General features: G+C 39.3%; 2 protein-coding genes across 4 annotated transcripts in view; both read left to right on the top strand.

Moving 5' to 3' along the window:
• The window catches only part of atp2a3 (ATPase sarcoplasmic/endoplasmic reticulum Ca2+ transporting 3), a 53,858-nt gene extending 47,091 nt beyond the window's left edge, over positions 1–6,767 (top strand). The window contains exons 15-21 of the mRNA XM_063894587.1: positions 1,592–1,812; positions 1,903–2,105; positions 2,907–2,992; positions 3,319–3,452; positions 4,543–4,660; positions 5,597–5,714; positions 6,504–6,767. Of these exons, the coding sequence (XP_063750657.1) occupies positions 1,592–1,812; positions 1,903–2,105; positions 2,907–2,992; positions 3,319–3,452; positions 4,543–4,660; positions 5,597–5,714; positions 6,504–6,547 (924 nt within the window). The 3' untranslated portion in view covers positions 6,548–6,767. The remainder of the gene's footprint in view (positions 1–1,591; positions 1,813–1,902; positions 2,106–2,906; positions 2,993–3,318; positions 3,453–4,542; positions 4,661–5,596; positions 5,715–6,503) is intronic.
• A 13,360-nt stretch (positions 6,768–20,127) lies between these two features.
• The window catches only part of camkk1a (calcium/calmodulin-dependent protein kinase kinase 1, alpha a), a 66,066-nt gene continuing 64,440 nt past the window's right edge, over positions 20,128–21,753 (top strand). For all 3 annotated transcript variants that reach the window (XM_063894784.1, XM_063894783.1, XM_063894782.1), the window contains exon 1: positions 20,128–20,516. The gene's annotated coding sequence lies outside the window, so the exon portion shown is untranslated. The remainder of the gene's footprint in view (positions 20,517–21,753) is intronic.

The following is a 21,753-nucleotide window of genomic DNA, read 5'->3' as shown; positions in this document are numbered from 1 at the left end:
GTATGATTCAATTTGTGTTATGCTCCTGTGTTAATGAGGTAGGAAAGTTTTATCAAGGATTATTTTTCCTACCTCCTTTTTTCCATCTTTGAAAAATGGGGAGAAAAGACATTTTGCCAGGGTAAATTTGCTTAGTTACCTTTCATGGGGATTTTTTTGGTTGAAATACCGTAATAATAGGTACACGTATTGATATAATTGAAATGCAGTCTAAGCCAAGAGAAAGACATGATAGTAATGCTACATAACACACAATGTATGTCTAGAGTGCAAGAAGACAATATAAATGCTTTTTGTCCTATTTGGAACATGGGGCAGTTGCGCACTACAGCCTCTTGTGGCCAAATTGTTTAATACTAGAACAAAACCCCCCCCAAATATTTTTTTTTAAAGATTATCAACGTTTAAAATGAAAACAAAAAAATGTTTCCTGTTCTTTGGACGTAATCACAGAGGAAAATAGTAATAACAGACTTAAGTTGTATCACCAGATATATATTTCATCTTGCCTCTCAGGGCTTCTGTACGTTACGCCTGTTGCAAAGCAGAAAACAAAGCATTTCCCAGCTTCCTCCGGCTGTTGCGTTTCATGAACGACTTGTGGAGAATGCATGAGAAGAGGCCAGTGAGGCGTGACATGTTTCAGGTCTCTCTGAGGCTGCTCTCTCAAACACTGCTATCAAAAGCTGTCATCTCCGGCCCGCTCTGCTGCTTCCTATCTGACACATGTCTCAGAAGAGGGGTTGATTAGAGGGGAAGATGGGAGGGCGGAAGACAGCAATATCACCATTTGTCTGTCAGACTAACTCTACCATTCAGCGCAGTCAAAAGCAGCTTTAGGCCCTGCCGTGACCGATTGACATATCTCACATGCTCAGCTCTTGCTTAATCGTGTCTGGATCTGAAACAATAATGAGACGTTGCGTGATTACATAGTGGTTAGCTTTCATCGCAGTTAGTCTCTGTTATAAGAGTTACCGCCCCTTAAAAATTGGGAATGAATAATCAAGTTAAGGTTAGAATAGTAAAAAAAAAATACTTTTCCCTGGAAGAAGAAACTTACTGTATCCTTAAAAGAAATGTGTTCAACGGTTTTTCTCCAGAAAAGGTTCCTCTGTTATTCAAAACTACTTTCTCAGCAGTTGCATTCAAGGGCCATTTGGGTTGAAATAAATATTATTCAAAGAAAAAAAATTAGAATTCCAAGATTAAGTCGTGCATTCTTGGGAAAAATTTAAGATAGTCTCTGAAATTATAAGATCATACATGTGCATGATACAAATTTGAAATTCTCTGAGACTTAAGTCAAAAATGTTGTTATTTTGTAATATTGTGTTTTTTGTTTTTTTTAAACATTTCACTTTTGCATTGGTGGATCGGTCTTACATCCTGGAATTTTACCCTGCCCCCCCCACTTCCATTTCCCAAAAATCTGATTCCATTTCTGAGTAAAGTTGCAGGCTGTGTCAATATCAATCATTTTTAAATAATTGGTCTTTTCCACTTACAAGGTCATGTTTCTGGATTATTTCCAGAATCAGGAAACAAATACAAGTCAGGTTTTCTGAGGAGAGCTCTTTTGTGGTCCCAGACAGGAGATGGTGTGAACGACGCCCCCGCCCTGAAGAAAGCAGAGATCGGCATTGCCATGGGCTCCGGCACAGCAGTCGCCAAGTCAGCGTCTGAGATGGTGCTCTCTGATGACAACTTCTCCACCATCGTGGCTGCCGTAGAGGAGGGCAGAGCCATCTACAACAACATGAAGCAGTTCATCAGATACCTCATCTCCTCCAACGTGGGGGAAGTGGTCTGGTGAGGAAGAGGAACCGCTGAGATATTACCTTCATGTTGAGTCTGATCCTCGCTGATGTTGGTTTCTCCTCTCTCTCTCTCTGTCCCCAGCATCTTCCTTACAGCCATCCTGGGGCTCCCTGAGGCTCTGATCCCTGTGCAGCTGCTCTGGGTGAATCTGGTGACGGACGGCCTGCCAGCCACCGCCCTGGGCTTCAATCCCCCAGACCTGGACATCATGGACAAACCCCCCCGCAACCCCAAAGAGCCACTCATCTCTGGCTGGCTCTTCTTCAGATATTTGGCCATTGGAGGTAGGTTAAGCTCTGCTGTGAACTAAAGTGTGATTATGTCAGTGTCGGAGGGCTCTGCATTTTTTCTCATTATAGATCATTTATTTATGTTTGTTTTGAAACCAAAAAATATGTATGAAAGTAAAACTAGAATTGCATTTGAATAGCATACTGTAGATCTCTGCAATACCGTTACTTGGAAACAAGGAAACAACACGTATGATACAAAGAAGATGTGTTTGATTTCATTGCTCAGAAAGTATAAAAAAATGTCTTAACTGTTTCTGAGTTTGGGAATTTTCCAATCTGTAACAAAGTTTCCTGACCATTCCCCACGCACAACATAAATGCCACACAAATGCTCTAGCCGTGTTAAAGAGAGTTCAAATTCAACATGTTCTCCTTAGCCCGTTCTTCACCCCTCCACCATTTAATTGAAACTCCGGCTAGTTGTTTCTCATTGAATCATTCTTACAGACAGACCTGGCCGTAAACATAACTTCTTGGCAGAGTTTTTTATTAATGCAGAGGTCAATTTTGTACGTGGCACATCTTTGCATTTCCCAAAAGTGTATATTTAGTACAGCCTTAGCATCGATGGACATCTGTCAACCATCTACAATGACGCATGGACTCTGTAAAAGCAGCAGCTACTAGCATAATAATGCTAACTGCAACAACACAACGTTAGCTCTTGCAGTTAACATACAGCCAAGGTTAAATGCAAACAACCAGAAACTTGTTTTCTTCCTGGGAATAAACTACATCTATCTAGTAATTTTAGTTGACATCTAACTAAGTTTCTGATTGTGTTTCCTGTAGGATATGTGGGACTTGGAACAGTGGGCGCTGCCACATGGTGGTACCTGTTTGATGAGGGAGGCCCACAAGTGTCCTTCTATCAGCTGGTGAGTAGCAACACACTCTAAGTACTGTATATTAGCGTAGTCCAGTCCTCAGAATATAGATTTTTCTATTATGAGATATAAACTGCCCTTAAAACTTCATTTACATTCCCCACTGTTGAAGACAATAATGGTTGGGCCTGCTCCCAGTGTTTAACCAAAATAGAAATGGAAGTAAGACCCCTGTGGTTTGGTGTACACCGAGTGGGAGCTAGGCCAAGGTTCTGCAGCTGTTCACCCATCAGATCTCAGCTCCATCAAACCAGGTTGCAGGGTTCCTGCTGCAGACACACTCAAAGCCACTCACTCCTCTGTCTGCCCCTCTACAGAGACACTTCATGCAGTGCACTGAGGACAACCCCATGTTCCAGGGCATCGACTGTGATGTGTTTGAATCCCGCTACCCCACAACCATGGCCCTGTCTGTGCTGGTCACCATCGAAATGTTCAACTCACTCAACAGGTCGGTCATCTTTTGTTATGCCGTCAAGGGTAAACACTCCTTAAATCACCGCATCCATCACAAAGATCTACTTATTTCACTGCTGAATGACTTTAAAAGGATTTGGTTGGGATTATTTTAAATGGAGTTGAATGAGGTGCTGGGTATCTTATCTGCAGTAGATGACAGCTGGCTCACATTAGGGAAATGTATTTTTTAGAGGTAGGGGCAGCAGTAAAATGTATTTTGCTACCTTAATAAAAGCCTGCTGTTTTATCCATCTATGTTCCTTTCAAGGCAAAAAAAAAATAATCTGAAGTTCCTTCTTTATCGCAGCTACAGTTGATTTGTTCATTTTTATTGTGTGACTTTGGTGAATCTTAACTAACCCTTTTAAACATTTAAGTCCTAAAACACATAAACAGACTAACTGATGGAGGCAGCGGTAGACCAGCAACTTCCATGTTCTGCAGTGTTGAGTAACATTTTGTAAATGGTGGCTTTGGAAGAGAGCACAAATAATTGCTTCCCTATTCGGAAAGTCAAGGTTAAGATTTAAACACAACTAAAATATATGTTGCTGTTGCAGTAGATCATTGCTTTGGTTCTGTACTCATAACTTCAGATTTAAGGACTTTTATGAAACTCTTAAACAAATCTGCATGTATTGATTGTGGTAATGGAATTAAGCTTAGCCACACATCTTTAGAAAATTGATTATTGCTTTTTTGGGGAGTCAGGAAATAAATGGAACAGTGGTATGAAGGGAAAATTAAGTATTTTTTGCCAGGATTGCTAATGGAGCAAGTCTGTCAATAACTCCTTATAGAAATAAGTAGTGACGTCTTATTCAGGAAAGAATCTGAGAAAGGGAAGGTTGAAATTAAGGGCTGTGTGACCCGGAAAATGTTATCCCAAAAATATGACACTTGGTAAAACAGACAGAGGGTTAACATGGTTACTATCGCCCATCAGAGGGAGACCTGTCTTAAGGATTGCTTGTTACTTTAATTTTAATCTGGTTAAAGACTTGTACTAACATCATAGAATAACATCAATGTCAGTCCCTGATAAATTGTCAACATAATCTATTGACATTTCTCCCCTCCAGTTTGTCTGAGAACCAGTCCCTGATCAGGATGCCTCCCTGGGTCAATATTTGGCTGCTGGGAGCCATCGTCCTCTCCCTCTCCCTCCACTTCCTAATCCTTTACATTGAGCCTCTGCCGGTAAGAATTCCCCCTGTGACTCTGTCAGTGACTGTACTTTGGATCTATGGGTCGTTGCATGATGACAATTTTAAAAAGCAGATTTTCCATAATAGTGTTTTGTTTGAATGGCAAAATATACATTGAGAGAAAAACACAGTGGCCCTAAAATGTTAACGCACTGAGACACATAAGCAAGGTACAGTACAAGTACAGGAAACACAACTATATACAGACAATTTACCGAAGTTCTGAGAGGCAGAAAAAAGGTGAGAAAATTGAATCTAGTTACCTTTATTTTCTGTAAATTACCTTTTTTTTTTTTTTTACTGTGAACCTGGAAGAAAGACATTTTTGCCACAAAAAAAAATACAAGCTTGAGAGGTTACAAAGTGTTTGTGGTTGATTTTAGTCAAAAGTGTCTTCTTGTCATAACTTGGACCAAAAATGCCAAATTAGCAACAATTTAAAATACAATTTCTTACAAAAAGAAATACATGACAGAAATGTTGCATAACTTTCTAACACGCACGTAATGTACATTGTGTTTAGAGTGCCTTAAGAAATTAATACTCGCCTTGAAGAATATATGAATGCTTTAGTCTATTGATAACATGGGAAGGTGCAGTATACCACTGCAACCTCGACAGCACTACAGCACAAACAAATTCACCCTCAAAAACGCTTTTACAGGTGAAAAAAGAAAAGATAATTTGTGTAATTCTTATTTTTGTCAAATCATAAACCAGGGAAGAAAAACTGCAAGCGTTACCAAGGGTCACTAAATAAGGCAGGCATGTTCATTGCGTTAAAGTGTACCCAGGAAAGTTGTTGTTTTGCAGCAGTGTTTTTAATGCAGCAGAAATGGCTTCATTACACAGTGTAAGCTGTGGCTGTGTGCAGCATCTCTCTTACGGTTAAAAAAGTCCCTGACACTCTGCTCCCTCTGTCCTCCAGTTGATCTTCCAGGTGACCCCTCTGCACTGGTCCCAGTGGATTGTGGTCCTCAAGATCTCCATCCCAGTCATCCTCCTGGATGAGGCACTGAAATATGTCTCCAGGAACTATCTAGAAGGTTTGTTGAGCATTTTTGGTACACTTTCCCCATATGTCCACCCATACAAATATGTTGTGAGTCTGAAATACACTGCCTGGCCAAAAAAAGGGTCACATACTCTAATATTCGTTGGACCGCCTTTAGCTTTGACAACATTTATTTCTGTTTTGAATGAATTTTTCGCCAAGATTTTGTATTGATGACGGGAGATTCGGACCACTGCGCAAAGTCTTCTCCAGCACATCCCAAAGATTCTCTATCTGGTTCAGGTCTGGACTCTGTGGGGGCCAATCCATATGTGAAAATGATGTCTTGTGCTCCCAGAACCACTCTTTCACAATTTGAGCCCGATGGATCCTGGCATTGGCATCTTGGAACATGCCAGTGCCATCAGGGAGGAAAAAATCCATTGATGGAATAACCTGGTCATTCAGTATATTCAGGTAGTCAGCTGACCCCATTCTTTCGGCACATTGCTGAACCTAGACCAGACCCACTGCAGCAACACCAGATCATAGCACTGCCCCCACAGGCTTGTGACCTTTTTTTTGGCCGGGCAGTGTATATATACAGTAGTTTCTTCAATTCAATGAATGTTAAAAAACTGATTTGACTGATTTTGGGTCTCTTCTGCTCTCTTTTTCTCTTCTGCATTTCTACTTCAGCCTAAACTCTTTTTGTCTCACCTTCTTTGAAAAGGTACTCAACCTCTTCATGCTTCTTCCCTCCCTGGGGAAAAACAGCTATAGATAGATCACACTTGTTATTATGTACTCTTAATGTTTTCTGTTTTTTTTATCCTGGCAGGTGATGAGGAAAGGAAATACCGGAGGAGATGGCAGCGGGACTAAGTCCTCTCCCTCGACACACTCACACACTTAAACACACGCCTCCCCTCTTCCCTTTACGATCTAGAAACCTTTTCTCTCCCCTGTCCTCGTTCCCCCATTCCTGCATGTCCAACAAACACCACTAGAAATGAGCTGTGTGTGTGTGTGTGTGTGTGTGTGTGTGTGTGTGTGTGTGTGTGTGTGTGTGTGTGTGTGTGTGTGTGTGTGTGTGTGTGTGTGTGTGTGTGTGTGTGTGTGTGTGTGTGTGTGTGTGTGTGTGTGTGTGTGTGTGTGTGTGTGTGTGTGTGTGTGTGTGTGTGTGTGTGTGTGTGTGTGTGTGTGTGTGTGTGTGTGTGTGTGTGTGTGTGTGTGTGTGTGTGTGTGTGTGTGTGTGTGTGTGTGTGTGTGTGTGTGTGTGTGTGTGTGTCACTACTGGGCAGAAGCAGGCCTGTCTTTTATAGTTGCGGGACACAACTTCAGAAAAGATAAAAAATCTTCATAACTAGTCAGGGCTCTGCTTTCTAAAGATGTCTGCTCATTGTTTTTTTTGACTTTACATAAAGTGGTGCAGTAACTGGACTTTGGGGAGGGAAGGAGAGGGAGGACAGGGTAACGTAGGTTGATAATAATAATACTAGGTGGGAGGGAAATTTGAAAATAGCACAGAGACAGAAATAGAGACTGAGAGGCCTGCCATCGTGGAGACATCACAAGAGAATCAACAAGAACAGGGAACGCTCTCGATACGACCATTGTTCCAGTGTGTGTTCACAAAAACATTATCTGGAGGTACTGGCGCACACACACACACACACACACACACACTACTGGCCGTGAGTTCCAGCCAGCGCTACAGGGGCGCGGCCTTATCAGCACAACAAAATCGTATCTCTGGCCAGTTTGTCACAGCGCTGCTCCACCATCGCTCTTTGTCCAAAGTCTAACTCGATCGTGTTTTCATGCAGATTTACTCTCTGTCTCTCTTTCTCGCTCTCTGTGGAGGAGGCAGCTGTGGCCCGGGGTCGTGACCTCATCGGGGCTCTTTAAGTTGGGGTGGGGAGATGTCGCTCCACCTAAAGGTGTGATTAGCTTTACGCCGCTTTGCCAGCTTCTTCCGCTTCTTAAATCGAGGAGCTGAGGTCAGCTCACAGACTTGGTAAATGTGTATAAAAAAATAAAAATAAAACAAATAAATGATAATGTCTGTGGCACTTGTATAACACCCATGTTCATAATGCATTGTAAACATGACTAATGATGCGCCAATAGCTCTGTATAATTATTGCCATAAGCAATCATAGACATACATTTGTACATCCTTAATAACACAAAGTATTTAGTGACTAAAGTATCATAATATTTCTGATTAATACCTGATTTATTTTGCAAGCCCATGTCTATTATAAACATACATGTTGTGCATTTGATTTTCATACTGCATCTACTGTATGATTATAATGCATTATAACAATGGGAATTATACTACACTTTGATCCCTGCAAAAAATATCAGTGACTGATGTGCAATTATGAAGTGTTATGAACCCTGAACCCCAAAAAATAAAAGAATACACTTTTTAATGCGTTAAGATTGTTGTTATAAACGCTCTAAGTCTAATTAAACAGTGCTATAAGCAGATTATAACTTCTACAAGTGTGTTTACAATGCGTAAAAGACATGGGTGTTATAGTAAGCGTTATTAAAATGTCAGATAACAACCAAACTAGCATCAGTAAAGTAGCTGGTCCTGTGAAGTTTCAATTTAATGTCCATCTGCTGTGCTGAGTTTTAGCTGCCAAATGTCTAAATTAAAGGCAGGTCCGAACAAGAGGATGAACTTCATGACATGTATATAATAGCGGTCTTAGAGCATCCTGTTGTTTATCCACCCTTTTAATTTATGCAGTTGTATCCTGCACCAGCGTGTGTGTGCATATAGCCTCACTTGAGTTAATTTGTCTGATTCGATTTGATAGGCTTCTCGCGCACAGATGATGTAGTTAGAGTAAGTTAAGGAATGACAAGTAAACTGCTTGATTGTGTCACTTGGTAATGAATCATTAAGCACATGTATCATCCATGCCTTATACAGCCCACTGCACCTCCACTTTGTGGTCTTAATGAATGTGTTTCTGCTAGCCTTTAATTAGCACCCAGCGTCACCACTCGCCCCTGTATGTGCCCTGACAGGGACACTCCAGGTCTTAGAGACTCTGAATGTCGACCTGATCTGCGGCATGTTTAAAAGGAGGCCCTTTTGTGTGTGCTTTGTGTGCTGCTCCCTCAGCTCCTCCTGCTCTCTCAGTGCTTTAGCGACTCACTTTGGTATTGTTTTATAATGACTAAATAGTAATGTATTTGACTGAATGAACCCACGTGGTTTGGATTGTGTCTTTAAGTCTTAATTATGGGTTTATTTGTTGGGCCCTGGTGCTCTGCGGACTGGGACAGGTGGTTGTTGCTTTCACAGAGGAGAGTATACACATAAAAAAAACGGCTGCCTCAAAAATGATTAAACTTAATTTAATAAAGCTACAAATGAATATAGAGATTGTAAAGAAAAATGTATTATTTACACAAATTATTTTTGTGTTGTTTTTTTATTTTTTTTATTTTCTTGCTTCCAGATCTGACTTTAACAAGCAGGACTGAATATCATTAAGCATTCATCTATTTTGTTGCCTGGTGAGGTTTTTTCCTACTCCAGGGGACAACTTCCCAAACGTTGATGGTATGTCTTCATCAAGTCCAGAAATGTCCAATTCCACATGCTCTCTGGGGTCATTATTGGAAATGCACTCACTTTAAGGATATTGTTAGAAATATACGTTTAGATTTTTTGAGGTTGAATAAGAAGCCTTTTCAAAGTAGAACCTAGTGAAAATGGCGGTGGAGATGCACAGGGTTTGGAGAAATGGACTAAGCAGAGTAATGTACTGCTAAATCTGTCAGTTTAAGTAAGTATCTTCATTGCTTTACCTTGCCATTACACATACCTTTCTGATGGGGATCTAAAGGCGTTATTTATGTTCTCTACAAAACCACCAAACTCCATTGACAAAAACAGTAATTTAACCCTGCAGAGCACGGCAGTTGCTGGTCTTTCGCTGCTTTGATCGTCAGTTTGATTTGTGTTATTGTGTGACTTTGGCTAATCTGAATCAACCCTTTAAAACACCAACGTTGCACAATAACACAAACAAACTAAAGATTAACGCCGCAGTAGACCAGCAACTTCCGTGTTCTGCGAAGTAAAATGACTGTTTTCGTCAATGGAGTCTGGTGGCTGTAAAGACAGCTAAATAATGGCTTTAGTGCCCGGTAGGAAAGGGCTGTCTGACGGCAAGTTAAAGTGGTGAAAATAACATAATATACACTTTGACTGATATTGATGGGTTGCTAAGACATGTGTTGATACTTCATTTGTCTGCTGCAGTACATTGCTTAGCCTTGGTGCCACTTGTCCTGTCTGTTCCTACAAACTGTGGCTTCCGCCATCTACTGTAGGAAATACCCTCAAATCCCAGTTATCATCACTATCACATTGAGAAAAAACACACACATCAGTCGAAAAAAAGCTCCTGAAAGGCTTTGAACATTCAAGACATTGTGAGCACTTTTAAGGATGGACGGTTCTTTCCAAATTTTAGTAAACAATGGCACAACCATGATATTTGGCCCCTCTGTCCCGAGCAGCAGACCCCCTGTCCCTGTCCCAGCTCTCCACGGCTCTGTAACATGCTGGCACTCTGGCCACCAGGCACTATAGGTCTGTATCCTTGTTATTTACTACTGAATCCTCAACTCTGTACAGAAGATGAGGAAATGATCGCATGGAACATTGTTACTGTAATAATAACCTATACAGTATATAATATTTAATTTTTTGATAACTTGCATCAGTGAAACCAACTCACCAACAACACAGAATTGCGAGAATCCATTCAGAATGTTTCCTTTGAGCACATGGTATCTAAGGATCTCCGTTTGTTTTTGTTTTGTAGATTAGAGCCTTTTTTTTCTTCATTTCTTCCCATTTTTGGTTTTTACAGTTACTGGGGTTTTGTGTCTTTTACTGTAGGGAAAAGAATATGACGTTATGTTTAAAATAGACAAGAATCGTGCTTTTCGCTAATGAATGACGATGACGCTGATCATTCAGAGGGGGTTATCCGTTGTGAGAATGTTCAAGGGTTTGTGAATGAACTGTGTCTGGTTTACACTGAGCGATAAGCAGTGATGAATCCTGGGTTATGAAGTTTAATGACTGTACATTGAAGGGCTTGGTGTGGATGCAGGCTCTAGAGACCCCGGACAACTCGGTACTCAAAGTCCATGTGTAAAAGAATAATCCCCTTTACTAAAAGTGAAGGAGTGATCAGATTCATGTTGATACCATCTGACCAGCCGTTCCTTTTTTCTGTCTGCATAGAAATGTTAACAGTCTCTAGAGCCCCAGTTCCACCTCTGAGTTATTAAAAGGATTCTCTGTAATGCCTTGTTAATATTAATTGTGGACACATAATTTTATAAATGACAAAGACGTGAAAATAAAGATAATTTATCTTGTTATTTATTCCGTGGTTGTTTCTTTTTTTAAAGTACTAGAGGTATGAACATTTGTTAACAACTTTCAAATGAGAAGAAAAGAAAGAGATCCAATTTCCAAGTCTGATGTTAGTATTTTTAACGTCATTGTGTTAATCACTTAAGAACCTAAGAACTATAAAAATGGGTTTGCAAGGATAATCCAAGTAAAACATCTTGCCCATGAGAAAATGAAATGATTTTAGTCCAATTTAGAACATGTTGATGTGGTACACTTCACCTAAAACGATTAGCATGGGGAAAAAGTAAGAAACATAAGATTTTCTCACTCAGGCTATATTAAAGATATCCTAAAGTAATAGTAACATTGGTTTATATATTGACCTGAAAAACAGGGAATCTGGAAAGAATGATTTCAATGTTTTACGCACCCAAACTTAAATACATTTAGACGTTTCAGTGTCTCTCAAAATCTATGCACATATATTAGAGCCATCTGCAACTATCTTACTTTTTTTTCTTTTTAAAAAGATCCATAATATTAAAGCAATGTTGGAAACAAAAATACTAGTTTAGGGATACAGCAAAAACATCCTCCAGATATATTTGTTTTTTACAACTATTCATTCAAATATTAAGCACAATCCAAACGACTTGGCTTGTTTCCTGATCTAACAGGTGTTAGATCAAGGTTTCAAGGTTTCAAGGTTTCAAGGTTTTATTTGTCATATGCACAGCAGATACAGCGTATATGTTGGCAATGAAAATCTTATGTCGCGTGCTCCTCCAACAACTCCACATACATGGTGCAAATAACATAAATAAAATAGTGCAAAAAGAGAGAAGAATATTTACAATATCAACAATAAAGATTTGAGGATGTGAAATATATACATATGTGGAATACATTGAAAGTATTTAAACACTTTACACTGTTGAATGAGGAGGTATGGACAGATGCATATATTATGTATAGCAGATGTATATGGCAGATATGTACAATATATAGATATGTGTACTATAAACAGATATGTATGGCAGATGTGTATAATATACAGTATATATATGTATGTGTGTACTATAAACAGATGTGAGTAGACATTCACACAGCTCAGGAGTTCAGTAGTCTTATAGCCTGTGGTATAAAACTGTCTCTGAGTCTGGTGGTCTTGGTCCGGATGCTGCGGTACCGTCTGCCAGACGGCAGCAGACAGAACAGATTGTTGCTGGGGTGATGGGGGTCCTTTAATATCCTACCGGCCTTCTTCCTACACCGCTGGGTGTAGAGGTCCTCCATGGATGGCAGCTCCGTCCTGGTGATGTGCTGATCAGGAAACAAGCTGAAGCCAAAAGTTAGACAAAGTATCTGTATGCCGTTCTAAATGGTTTGGTTGTCATCTGCGCCTGAAACGCTAGATCAGGGGTGTCCAAACATTTTACCGTGAGGGCCACATACAGAAAGACATACAAAGGGCTGGGCCCCTCACTAGAGGTGAGGTATATCGCCTCATAAGTGAAGTTATGAGTTAGCAAAATCAATCAAATGTAGGTCAATTATTCTTGATACTTGAATATGCTTTAAGAAACATAACAGCTCTCCGTAGGGTTTCCTTTATTTTGTCGGCAGCTCAGCCCTTAAAACAGAAGCCTCAGATTGCTCATAATCAGAGGAAATACAGTGCCCTCCAGAATTATTGGCACCCCTTTGGTAAAAATGAGCAAAACAAGTAGAAAAAAATGTCTTTATTGTTTTTCCTCATTATATTTCATTCAAAATATTAACAAAAATCTTACCTTTTTACTGAAGTATCATTATAAAAAATAATAATAATCTTGACTTTAAATAAATATTTTTCTCCAAAACATGTGTGCCACAACTATTGACACCCCTTCATTTAATATGTTGTGCAGCCTCCTTTAGCCAGGATTACAGCTCTGAGTCTCCTCCTGTAATGCTTGATGAGGTTGGTGAACACATGGCACGGGATCTGAGACCATTCTTCCATACAGAATGTCTCCAAATCCTTCAGATTCCAAGGTTGAAGCTCCTCCCACACATTTTCAATGGGATTTAGGTCTGGGGACTGTGGTGGCCATGGCAAAGTCTTTATTCTGTGGTCAGTAAACCATTTTTGAGTAGATTTTGAGGTGTGCTTCGGATTGTTGTCCTGCTGGAAGGTCCAACCATGGCCCATCTTAAGCTTCCGAGCAGAGGCTGTCATGTTTTCATTTAATATCTGCTGGTATTTGATTGAGTCCATGATACCATGTATCCTAACAAGATGTCCAGGGCCTTTGGAAGAAAAACAGCCCCACCACATCAAAGATCCACCAGCATACTTCACAGTGGGTATGAGGTGCTTTTCTGTATAGCTATCTTTCTGTCTACGCCAAACCCACCTTTGACGTTTGTTGTCAAAAAGCTCTATTTTGGGCTCATCTGACCATATAACCCTGTCCCATTCGAAGTCTCAGTTACATTTGACCCCAAGACTCAACTGACCTCTGCAACTCTCCAGCTCTGATCCTTGGAGATACTTTTGCCAGTGGAACCATCCTCCTCACGGTGTGTGGTGTCAATCTACACACAAATCCTCTTCCAGGCTGATTCTTAACCTCTCCTGTTGCTTGATGCTTCTTAATTATGCCCTGATAGTGGAAATGGGCATTTTGAACTGTTTCGAGATTTTCTTATATCCATTTCCTGATGTGTGCAGCTCAACATTTTTTTTTGCAGATCATCACTGTGTTCTCTGGTCTTTCCCATAGTGATGAATGACAAAGGGATTTTTTGGCCAGTGTCATCTCATATTTATACCCCAGTGAAACAGGAAGTCATGGTTGACCTCTTAAGAGTTCCTAATCAAACAGGTGAACCTAAAAACGTTATGACTGGAAATATACTTCAGTCAGATCTTAATCAAATGATTTTCAAGGGGTGTCAATAATTGTGGCACACATGTTTTGGAGAGAAATATTTATTTAAAGTCAACATTTTATTTTATTTTAATAATTTTACTTCAGTGAAAAGGTTAGAGCTTTGTTAATATTTTTTGAATGAAATATTATGAGGAAAACAATAAAGACCTTTTTGCATCTGGTTTTGCTTATTTTTACTAAAAGGGTGCCAATGATTCTGAAGGGCACTGTATGATGGGTATATTTCAAGCTTGTTATACAAATAAGTTATTGGGCTTTTTTTTTATCAACCAGGATTTGTTTGAATCATTTTTCAACTTTCTAAACATGTCTTATTAACACATGAATACTACTGTGTAATATATAATTTTTTTACATATTTAAGAAGTACAGTATAAGAAAAGCACAGGTTTCAGGTGTGGGCCATATTCCATTATACTTTTAACATTTGCTGAGGGCCAATTAAAAATGGGCCGCGGGCCGCAATTGGCCCCCGGGCCGTAGTTTGGACACCCCTGCGCTAGATCCTACACAGTGCCCCTTGTGTGCTGCGTTAAAATACACAAAGCACCATGGATGTAAAACGATATCACTTTAAATACAGTAGGTTTGCAAATCCAAAGTAGCCAGACATCAGAAAAACACACATAATACAATAATGAAAAAAGGAGCCGTACTTTAAAAGAAACAAACTCTACTATCAGGTTCCAGAGGTTTAACATTCACATTTAAATAATTCGAGCAACACACTTGTTTTAAAGCCACATATTTTAGATTCTAAACATTGCACAGTATGATTCATTAGACGTTGAGACCAACGCAAACACTGTAGTATCCTGTCAGAAAAGCACTGACCATGTTGAACCAGCAGGGGGCAGTGTTACATCAGCCAGGTTGTTATTATAAAGCGGTGAGTCATGGTAGGATGTTTTATAGGTACCCATCATTTCAAGGAAAAAAAGAAGGACGTAGAGACCAACCAAACAAGTCAATGTTGTTTTTGTCTTGAGGTCGAGGCACTACAGGTGATGATGGTAAAACAAATTGAACTAATATCATCAAGAAACTCCCCAATGTGATACTTACTCTATACCAAAATAGCTGTATTCTGAAATGCTATCTTTAAATGTGCTTGAAAATGCATTATATTGATCAATATGTGCTCATTTGCATTTAAACAATGAGATATTAACACTGGATGAAGCCAGGTTCAAAATGATGCTTTTAATTTGGTGTCATTTTTTGGCCATTAATCAACCATTCTTAAAATCCATTTCCTTCAGAATATTTTCTGTAGCAGTGGAACTGTTTCATTTGGTAAATGAGTTATTATCTTATGTCAACTTTTGTGGAATTAGGGAAATATCTACAGCCACTGAATCAAATGTATCATTGAACCGTTTATTTTTGATAGTTTCTCCCCATTAGCACTGGAAAATTGCATGAAAAACAATGTTTTTTCTAGTAGCATCATGCCAATAGTGTACAATGTGATCACAGACTGATGAGTCACACTTAAACAGAACGAAACAGAACCATCACCAGCCTTTAGATTTAAAGTCTCTGCAGAGAAACACATTTACTTGCACCTACACCTGCCTGTCTCACTACCAATTACCACACAGCAAGAAGTACTTTATCATGCTCCCTCAGATCTCACATGCGAAAATGACACACACCCTCTCCAGGGGGAGTTCCTGGAGTTAAGGTGGGATCCCAAGAGGCTGCAAGGGAAATAGAAGCACAATCTCATTAGTATCAGCCCCTTATTTCCACCCTGAGCCTCAGGGGGATGCAGGATAGAGAAATACAGCAGGGGATCTATCCCAGTGAAAACACACACACACACACACACACACACACACACACACACACACACACACACACACACACACACACACACACGCACACACACACACACACACACACACACACACACACACACACACACACACACACACACACACACACACACACACACACACACACACACACACACATACACATAGCAGAAGAGAACTGAAAAGGTCACACAAGGAATCAAAAGTTTTGGAGTGGAATTGAGTCATGTTGTCTTTTCTTATAAAAGAAGGGCACAGACCTTTCTCTGATCCAAGAATATCAGGACGGTTGTGATAAAAGACAGAAATTAATCAATGAGTCATGTTTAAAACCAAAGAAAAACGTTTCAAGCCCTGCAGGTGAAATAACAAGACCCTGGAGACCCACACATGTTTCTCTTCTGCTTTTATAGATTTGTTATTGTTTACCTGTCTGAAATACAATATACATTTATTGTAGAATCCATCACAAGGGTTGAATATGAGACACTTACAGATATGCAAAAGACCATATTTTCTAGTAGTTGTTATGCATCATTTTGTTGTTTTCTGTCTCTTTGCAATCATTATGTGTTTCTTTGTGGTCAATTTATATCTATTTGTGGTTGTTATGTGTCTCTTGCAGTGGTTTTTCTGTAGTTGTTTTGTTTCTGTTATGATCCAAAAATGTCTCTGAGGTTGTTAAGAGTCTCTTTATGGTTTGCACATGTCACTTTGAGTGACATTTTGTAGGTGAATACAGGGGCTTCCTGACATTTTGGGCTTCTAGTCCTCTCTCGTAGGACTCTTCCGAAATCTATCCATGCTCTGAAAGAAGGTGTCATCAAAAACCAAACTGTCAAAAAAGCATAACGTTCAAATACAAGCGTCAGAGCTTTGATGATAATCTGGTCATGTTCTACAGACTATCCCGATCAGCCAATCTTGCCATGCACATACAAGGCTTTGTATCGGCTGAATTTCACGATGACTCATCTGAGAACAAGCAGAGGCAGCTCGCTGTGGAGCGGGCTCTGTTAGGACACACAATCTCTAAAATGCCCAGAGACAGAATTGGCTGGAAGATACTTCAAATGTGGAGGGTGATTGGGTTGTGAGGGAGGACATGCTGCCCCTTATCCCAGGGTGTCAGCCAGTGCTGTGCTGTGAGGCTAAAGCTGTTGCCAAGAAACTAAATGAACTTGAAATGAACTTCCCCTTCGGCCGACCCACAGGGGAGGGAGAAAACCCACTCCACAACCACTGCATGTTTGCCCAAGTTTTTACAAGTCCAATAAACTGTGTAGTGTTACAGTTACTGGATGTTAAAAGCAGTTATGAAATGTAGTGCTACACTTATGTCTCAAAAAGTAGTTTTTTTTGGTGTGCTTTTTCCACACCATGACATTTCAGAGGGAACTATTGTGCTTTTTAACTACACTACATTATGCTTGTATCTAGATTAAACTACCACCAGTAGTTTGAGTCGAAAAGCTTAGTTAATTAATGAAATTTGAAAAATAATTGTTTACTTTTTAAATATAATTTAAACACTTATCAACAATGGTTCCATCCCAAATATTATAATTTTGTGCATTTCCTTGCAATAACATTTTTAAATTGAAAATAAATGCAAGATATATAATGTAATAATCATTATATATAATGATATATAAATCTGTCTCCACAACCTCCAAATAAAACCATATAAATGATGTTTACAATTGGATGTGTTTAGATATTCACATAGTAATAAATAATCGTAATCCTAATAATAATAATCCTAATAATAATAATAATAATAATAAATAATACATGTTATTTCTAAGTGCTTTTTCAGGTCCTCAAAGACACTTTACAGTGGTAAAAATTGGAAATAAATTGAAATATATAAAGTAGAATTAAAATATTAAAACAACATTTAGCACAACAACACAACATTATTCACACAGTGAAGAGGTGTGTTTTGGTCAGTGTTTTGAAGGTGGTGAGGTCAGTGTAGTCACTGATGTTCTGTGGGAATGAGTTCCAGAGGATGAGAGTTACATGGGCGTATGATGAAAATTATGGCGCTACAAGAACATATTATACATTTTCCCTATTACAGTCACCCAATTAACACTATTCAGAATGCTGGTTGGTGGGATTTGAGGAGGATAATGGTTTCTGTGGGATTATGAAAAGGATTTAACTCGGAGAGACTGAATTACGACCACACAGGCCTGTTTGAATTGTCAGCATGGGTTAGTCTAGTCCTGTGCTGACAATCCATCCACTGACCTTTCTTGGATAAAAGTGTGGGTTTTTTAATCACATGTCACAATATTTAACTATATGTCAAGTATGTTAAATGAGTTCCTCCAGTCCTCATGCTGTGTGGTATGTTATCATGTGTCTCATGTCAGTGATCCATCACTGCTGTCTTAGCTGACACAAGAGAGAACACACAGTTAAGGGGTAAGATGTGTTTCAATTATGATGAACAGCATTAGTTTCCTTTAAACAGGCAACCGTCAAATGTACTCCATGGCAATAATGACAACTGCAAACAGATGGAAAGAGAAACAAAGAGATCTAAAACAACTATAAAAATGGTCAAAACAGCCACAAAGAGACCCAAATAAACTCAGAGGACACTCAAACAGACTACTTAGAGATACAATGCAACAAAAAATACATGCTAAATTACTTCAATCATGCACAAAACAACTACAAAGGGACACATGCTACAACAATCATGTCTTTGTATTGCCCCTGCGTGGGAGAGTGGGCCTTAGCATGTCTCTTCCAAAGAGGGAAGATTGTGTGTAATCCAAACATGAAATATTAATGGCGGGGAGATTTATGACTGGTTGGACTTTTGCTTCGAAATGCAAAAACAATAGTAGACTGCATATGGCTCATATCATTCATATCAAGCATGCTATCTTGGCTCAGGATGTTCCAGGATGACCAATAAAGCTTTAGAGTCCCCCGTCAGCTAAAACGTGTTAGGATTATGGTTACTTCATTTGGATGTGACACTGTGCAGAATAGTGTACACGCAACCCTCTCCTCTGATAATGTTTATTCATACTCTTCATCATATCATATTGTGGAAACTTGAACCTCTAGGGATTATATGAAGACTTTACTTTAAGTATTTTCATGTCTTAAAACATACAGTATTTGTGGAGGATCTTGAAGTTAATATCAACAATCACATTTAATGAGCAATAAGAATGTCCATAATGTAATGGTCCTTTTATCTTTGCATCCAGTCTTTATTATCTGTTGCTCCATTGAACACCATTTTTTTACTGAGCAAAAATTGAAATACCACATGTGTAGATATACTCAATTTCAATTTGTGCATTCAAAATTTGACTTAAGTGAAAGTATCAAAGTATTAGCATCAAAATGTTCTTTGTAACGTATAAAAAGTAAAAGTACTCATTCTGCAGAATGTTTATTATGTTATTAAATTATAATTATTGCATGATTAATCTCTAATAAGTAATGTTCAAGAGTATTCTTTACTACATATGCTGATGGGAAGCCGTTGAATTTCACCGAATGGTTTAATTAACTGTATTTTGTATCCATAATAATTCATAATACTTATTAATTTAGATCATAAAAGGGACAAAAGATATCAAATATATCGAGTAAAAAGTTAAATATGTAGGTTTGGAGCACTGGAAAACGGGAATACTTACCTCAAATGTGTACTGTTCTTTATTAGTGTGTGAATTAGGGACTTGGTGCTACTCTCCATTGTGTATGTGAATGTGTGTTGTATAAAAGTAAACTTCCCTACAGGAAATTAAGATTAAATGGGGATGTCACAGTGTGATGGCCACAGTTGGCGTTTGTATTGCCTCCAACCTGTTCTGTGTAGGCTGCATTGGACTCAGTGATTATGATGTTGCCATCTGCAGTCCCAATGACCACTCTGCTTATCTCCACTAATTACTCAGGCGTTCGTTCCAATTTTCTCAATCGAAATATGAAATGATGGCCAGTAGAGGCGCTAGCTGCACTTCTGCTGCATAAATCCACTGTTTGGTCGATATAGTCTCCAGTGTTTAAGTAGTGAAAAAAGCCATGGTATCCACCATTGATAATAAAACGTAGAATCTAATTCCTATCATGCATAATGCTGTTTATCAATAAAATAATGCGATAGTATAACATAGTGCGGGGGATAATGGCACGGCATTGGTCATGCTGCGGGAACCGGGCGGATTTTAGGACCCGTGGATTCATTTCTGTTGGAATAATAAAAGTTGGGTTTATCCGACGTGCCTCAAAGCACTCACAAAGTGTGTGTGAGCTGCCTCCTTTTGCTGTGTGCACACATTGCAGAGGTGGTGGTACAACAATAGCCAGCTGCGGGTTGAGTGAGTGTGTGTCAGTTTGTGTGTGTGTGTGTGTGTGTTTGTGCATGCCGCCGCTGGGTGTCTTCAGTCCGGCTTCACTGTAGACAACACAGGCTGGTCTGTCTGTCCGTGCTTTCCGGAAGAGAGGGTGTGACACATGGGACACATCTCGGGTCAGCAGCTGATCTTGCCTCTCGTTTGCACAGAAAGCAGCATGGAAGCCTCTCTGCGGGTGTGTGTTGATAATCGGCTGTGAGTGGAGAGGATCAAATAGGCGGGACATCCCTCTCTCCGGATCCCTTTCACTGGAAGGCGCTCACACACGCCCGAGCACTCGTTTGGGTAAGTGCAACTTTTACTATCATCTAATCTGAAATGCTTTATAGTTTTTTGTTTTCATGGCCGACTGTGTAAATTTGGGGAAGTGAAGCTGCTTGTGCAATGCAGATAGAACAAAATGCACGTGTTTCCGTGCTGTGTGTTTTTGGTTTGGAATCGCTCACCCGAGGGCACACAAGGATATTGACTACTCTGCAGTTGCACTACATATGAATCACTTTACACGCAGGCTCGCACTATGCACCGTGGAATTGGAAGCTTCACTGTGTACCACCGATCTGTGACATGCACCTGCCGTAAAATGCTGGATCCTCACACTCCTAATCTACACATATGACAGGATATTAACTGGGTTTAACTGGTGTAAGATCCTGGGTCCCACTAGGGACCTCTCAAGGTGAGCCAGATGGTCTCCAATATTGAGTTATGAGTCTAGTGACAGACAGGGATGTGTGCTCTAAACACAGGTTTCAGAGCACTAATGGTAATGGGAGACTGTGTGTATGAGGTGCCTCACATGAAAACTAGTACTGAAACCATTAATTGATTAGTTAACAGGCAGGAAATCAATCAACAAAAACACTATGGTTGATTGATAGGTCATCAAGTTACTTATAAAGAAACAATGCAAACGTGTCTGGTTCCAGCTTTCTCAAATATGAACATTTATTTATTTTTTATGTATTTCTTTCCTTTTTTCTTCTTTATTATTTCATATTTTAAATTGATTATCTGTTGGCTTTTGACATTAAAATCGACACCATGACTTCTTAGAAGATGTGCCCTTAAGCTGTCTTTAAAATAAATCACCATTTGTCAATATTTTGTAAGTTTTCGTTGACAAAATGGTTAATCCATTATATTTTTAATTGATACAAATACAGGTTTGTTGCATCTCTAAATTAACATGGTTAGAGACCCTCGTGTAAGATGTTCAACCATTACTTTTGATTAGACCTATTTTATAAAATGCTGTGACCTGATTCATAGAGATATAGCAATACAGTGAAATGGATAGTAGTAAAAACACATCATCTTTAAGATACACCTATCACGTCTCCACCATTTCTTTCCTAGCATACAGTGGGGCAAAAAAGTATTTAGTCAGCCACCAATTGTGCAAGTTCTCCCATTTAAAAAGATGAGAGAGGCCTGTAATTTTCATCATAGGTACACTTCAACTATGAGAGACAAAATGAGAAAAAAAAATATCCAGGAAATGACATTGTAGGATTTTTAA

Source organism: Eleginops maclovinus, chromosome 11 (assembly GCF_036324505.1).
Source record: "Eleginops maclovinus isolate JMC-PN-2008 ecotype Puerto Natales chromosome 11, JC_Emac_rtc_rv5, whole genome shotgun sequence".
Taxonomy (NCBI): domain Eukaryota; kingdom Metazoa; phylum Chordata; class Actinopteri; order Perciformes; family Eleginopidae; genus Eleginops; species Eleginops maclovinus.
Note: the sequence above shows the minus strand (reverse complement) of the source record. Positions and strands in the feature narration are given on the sequence as shown.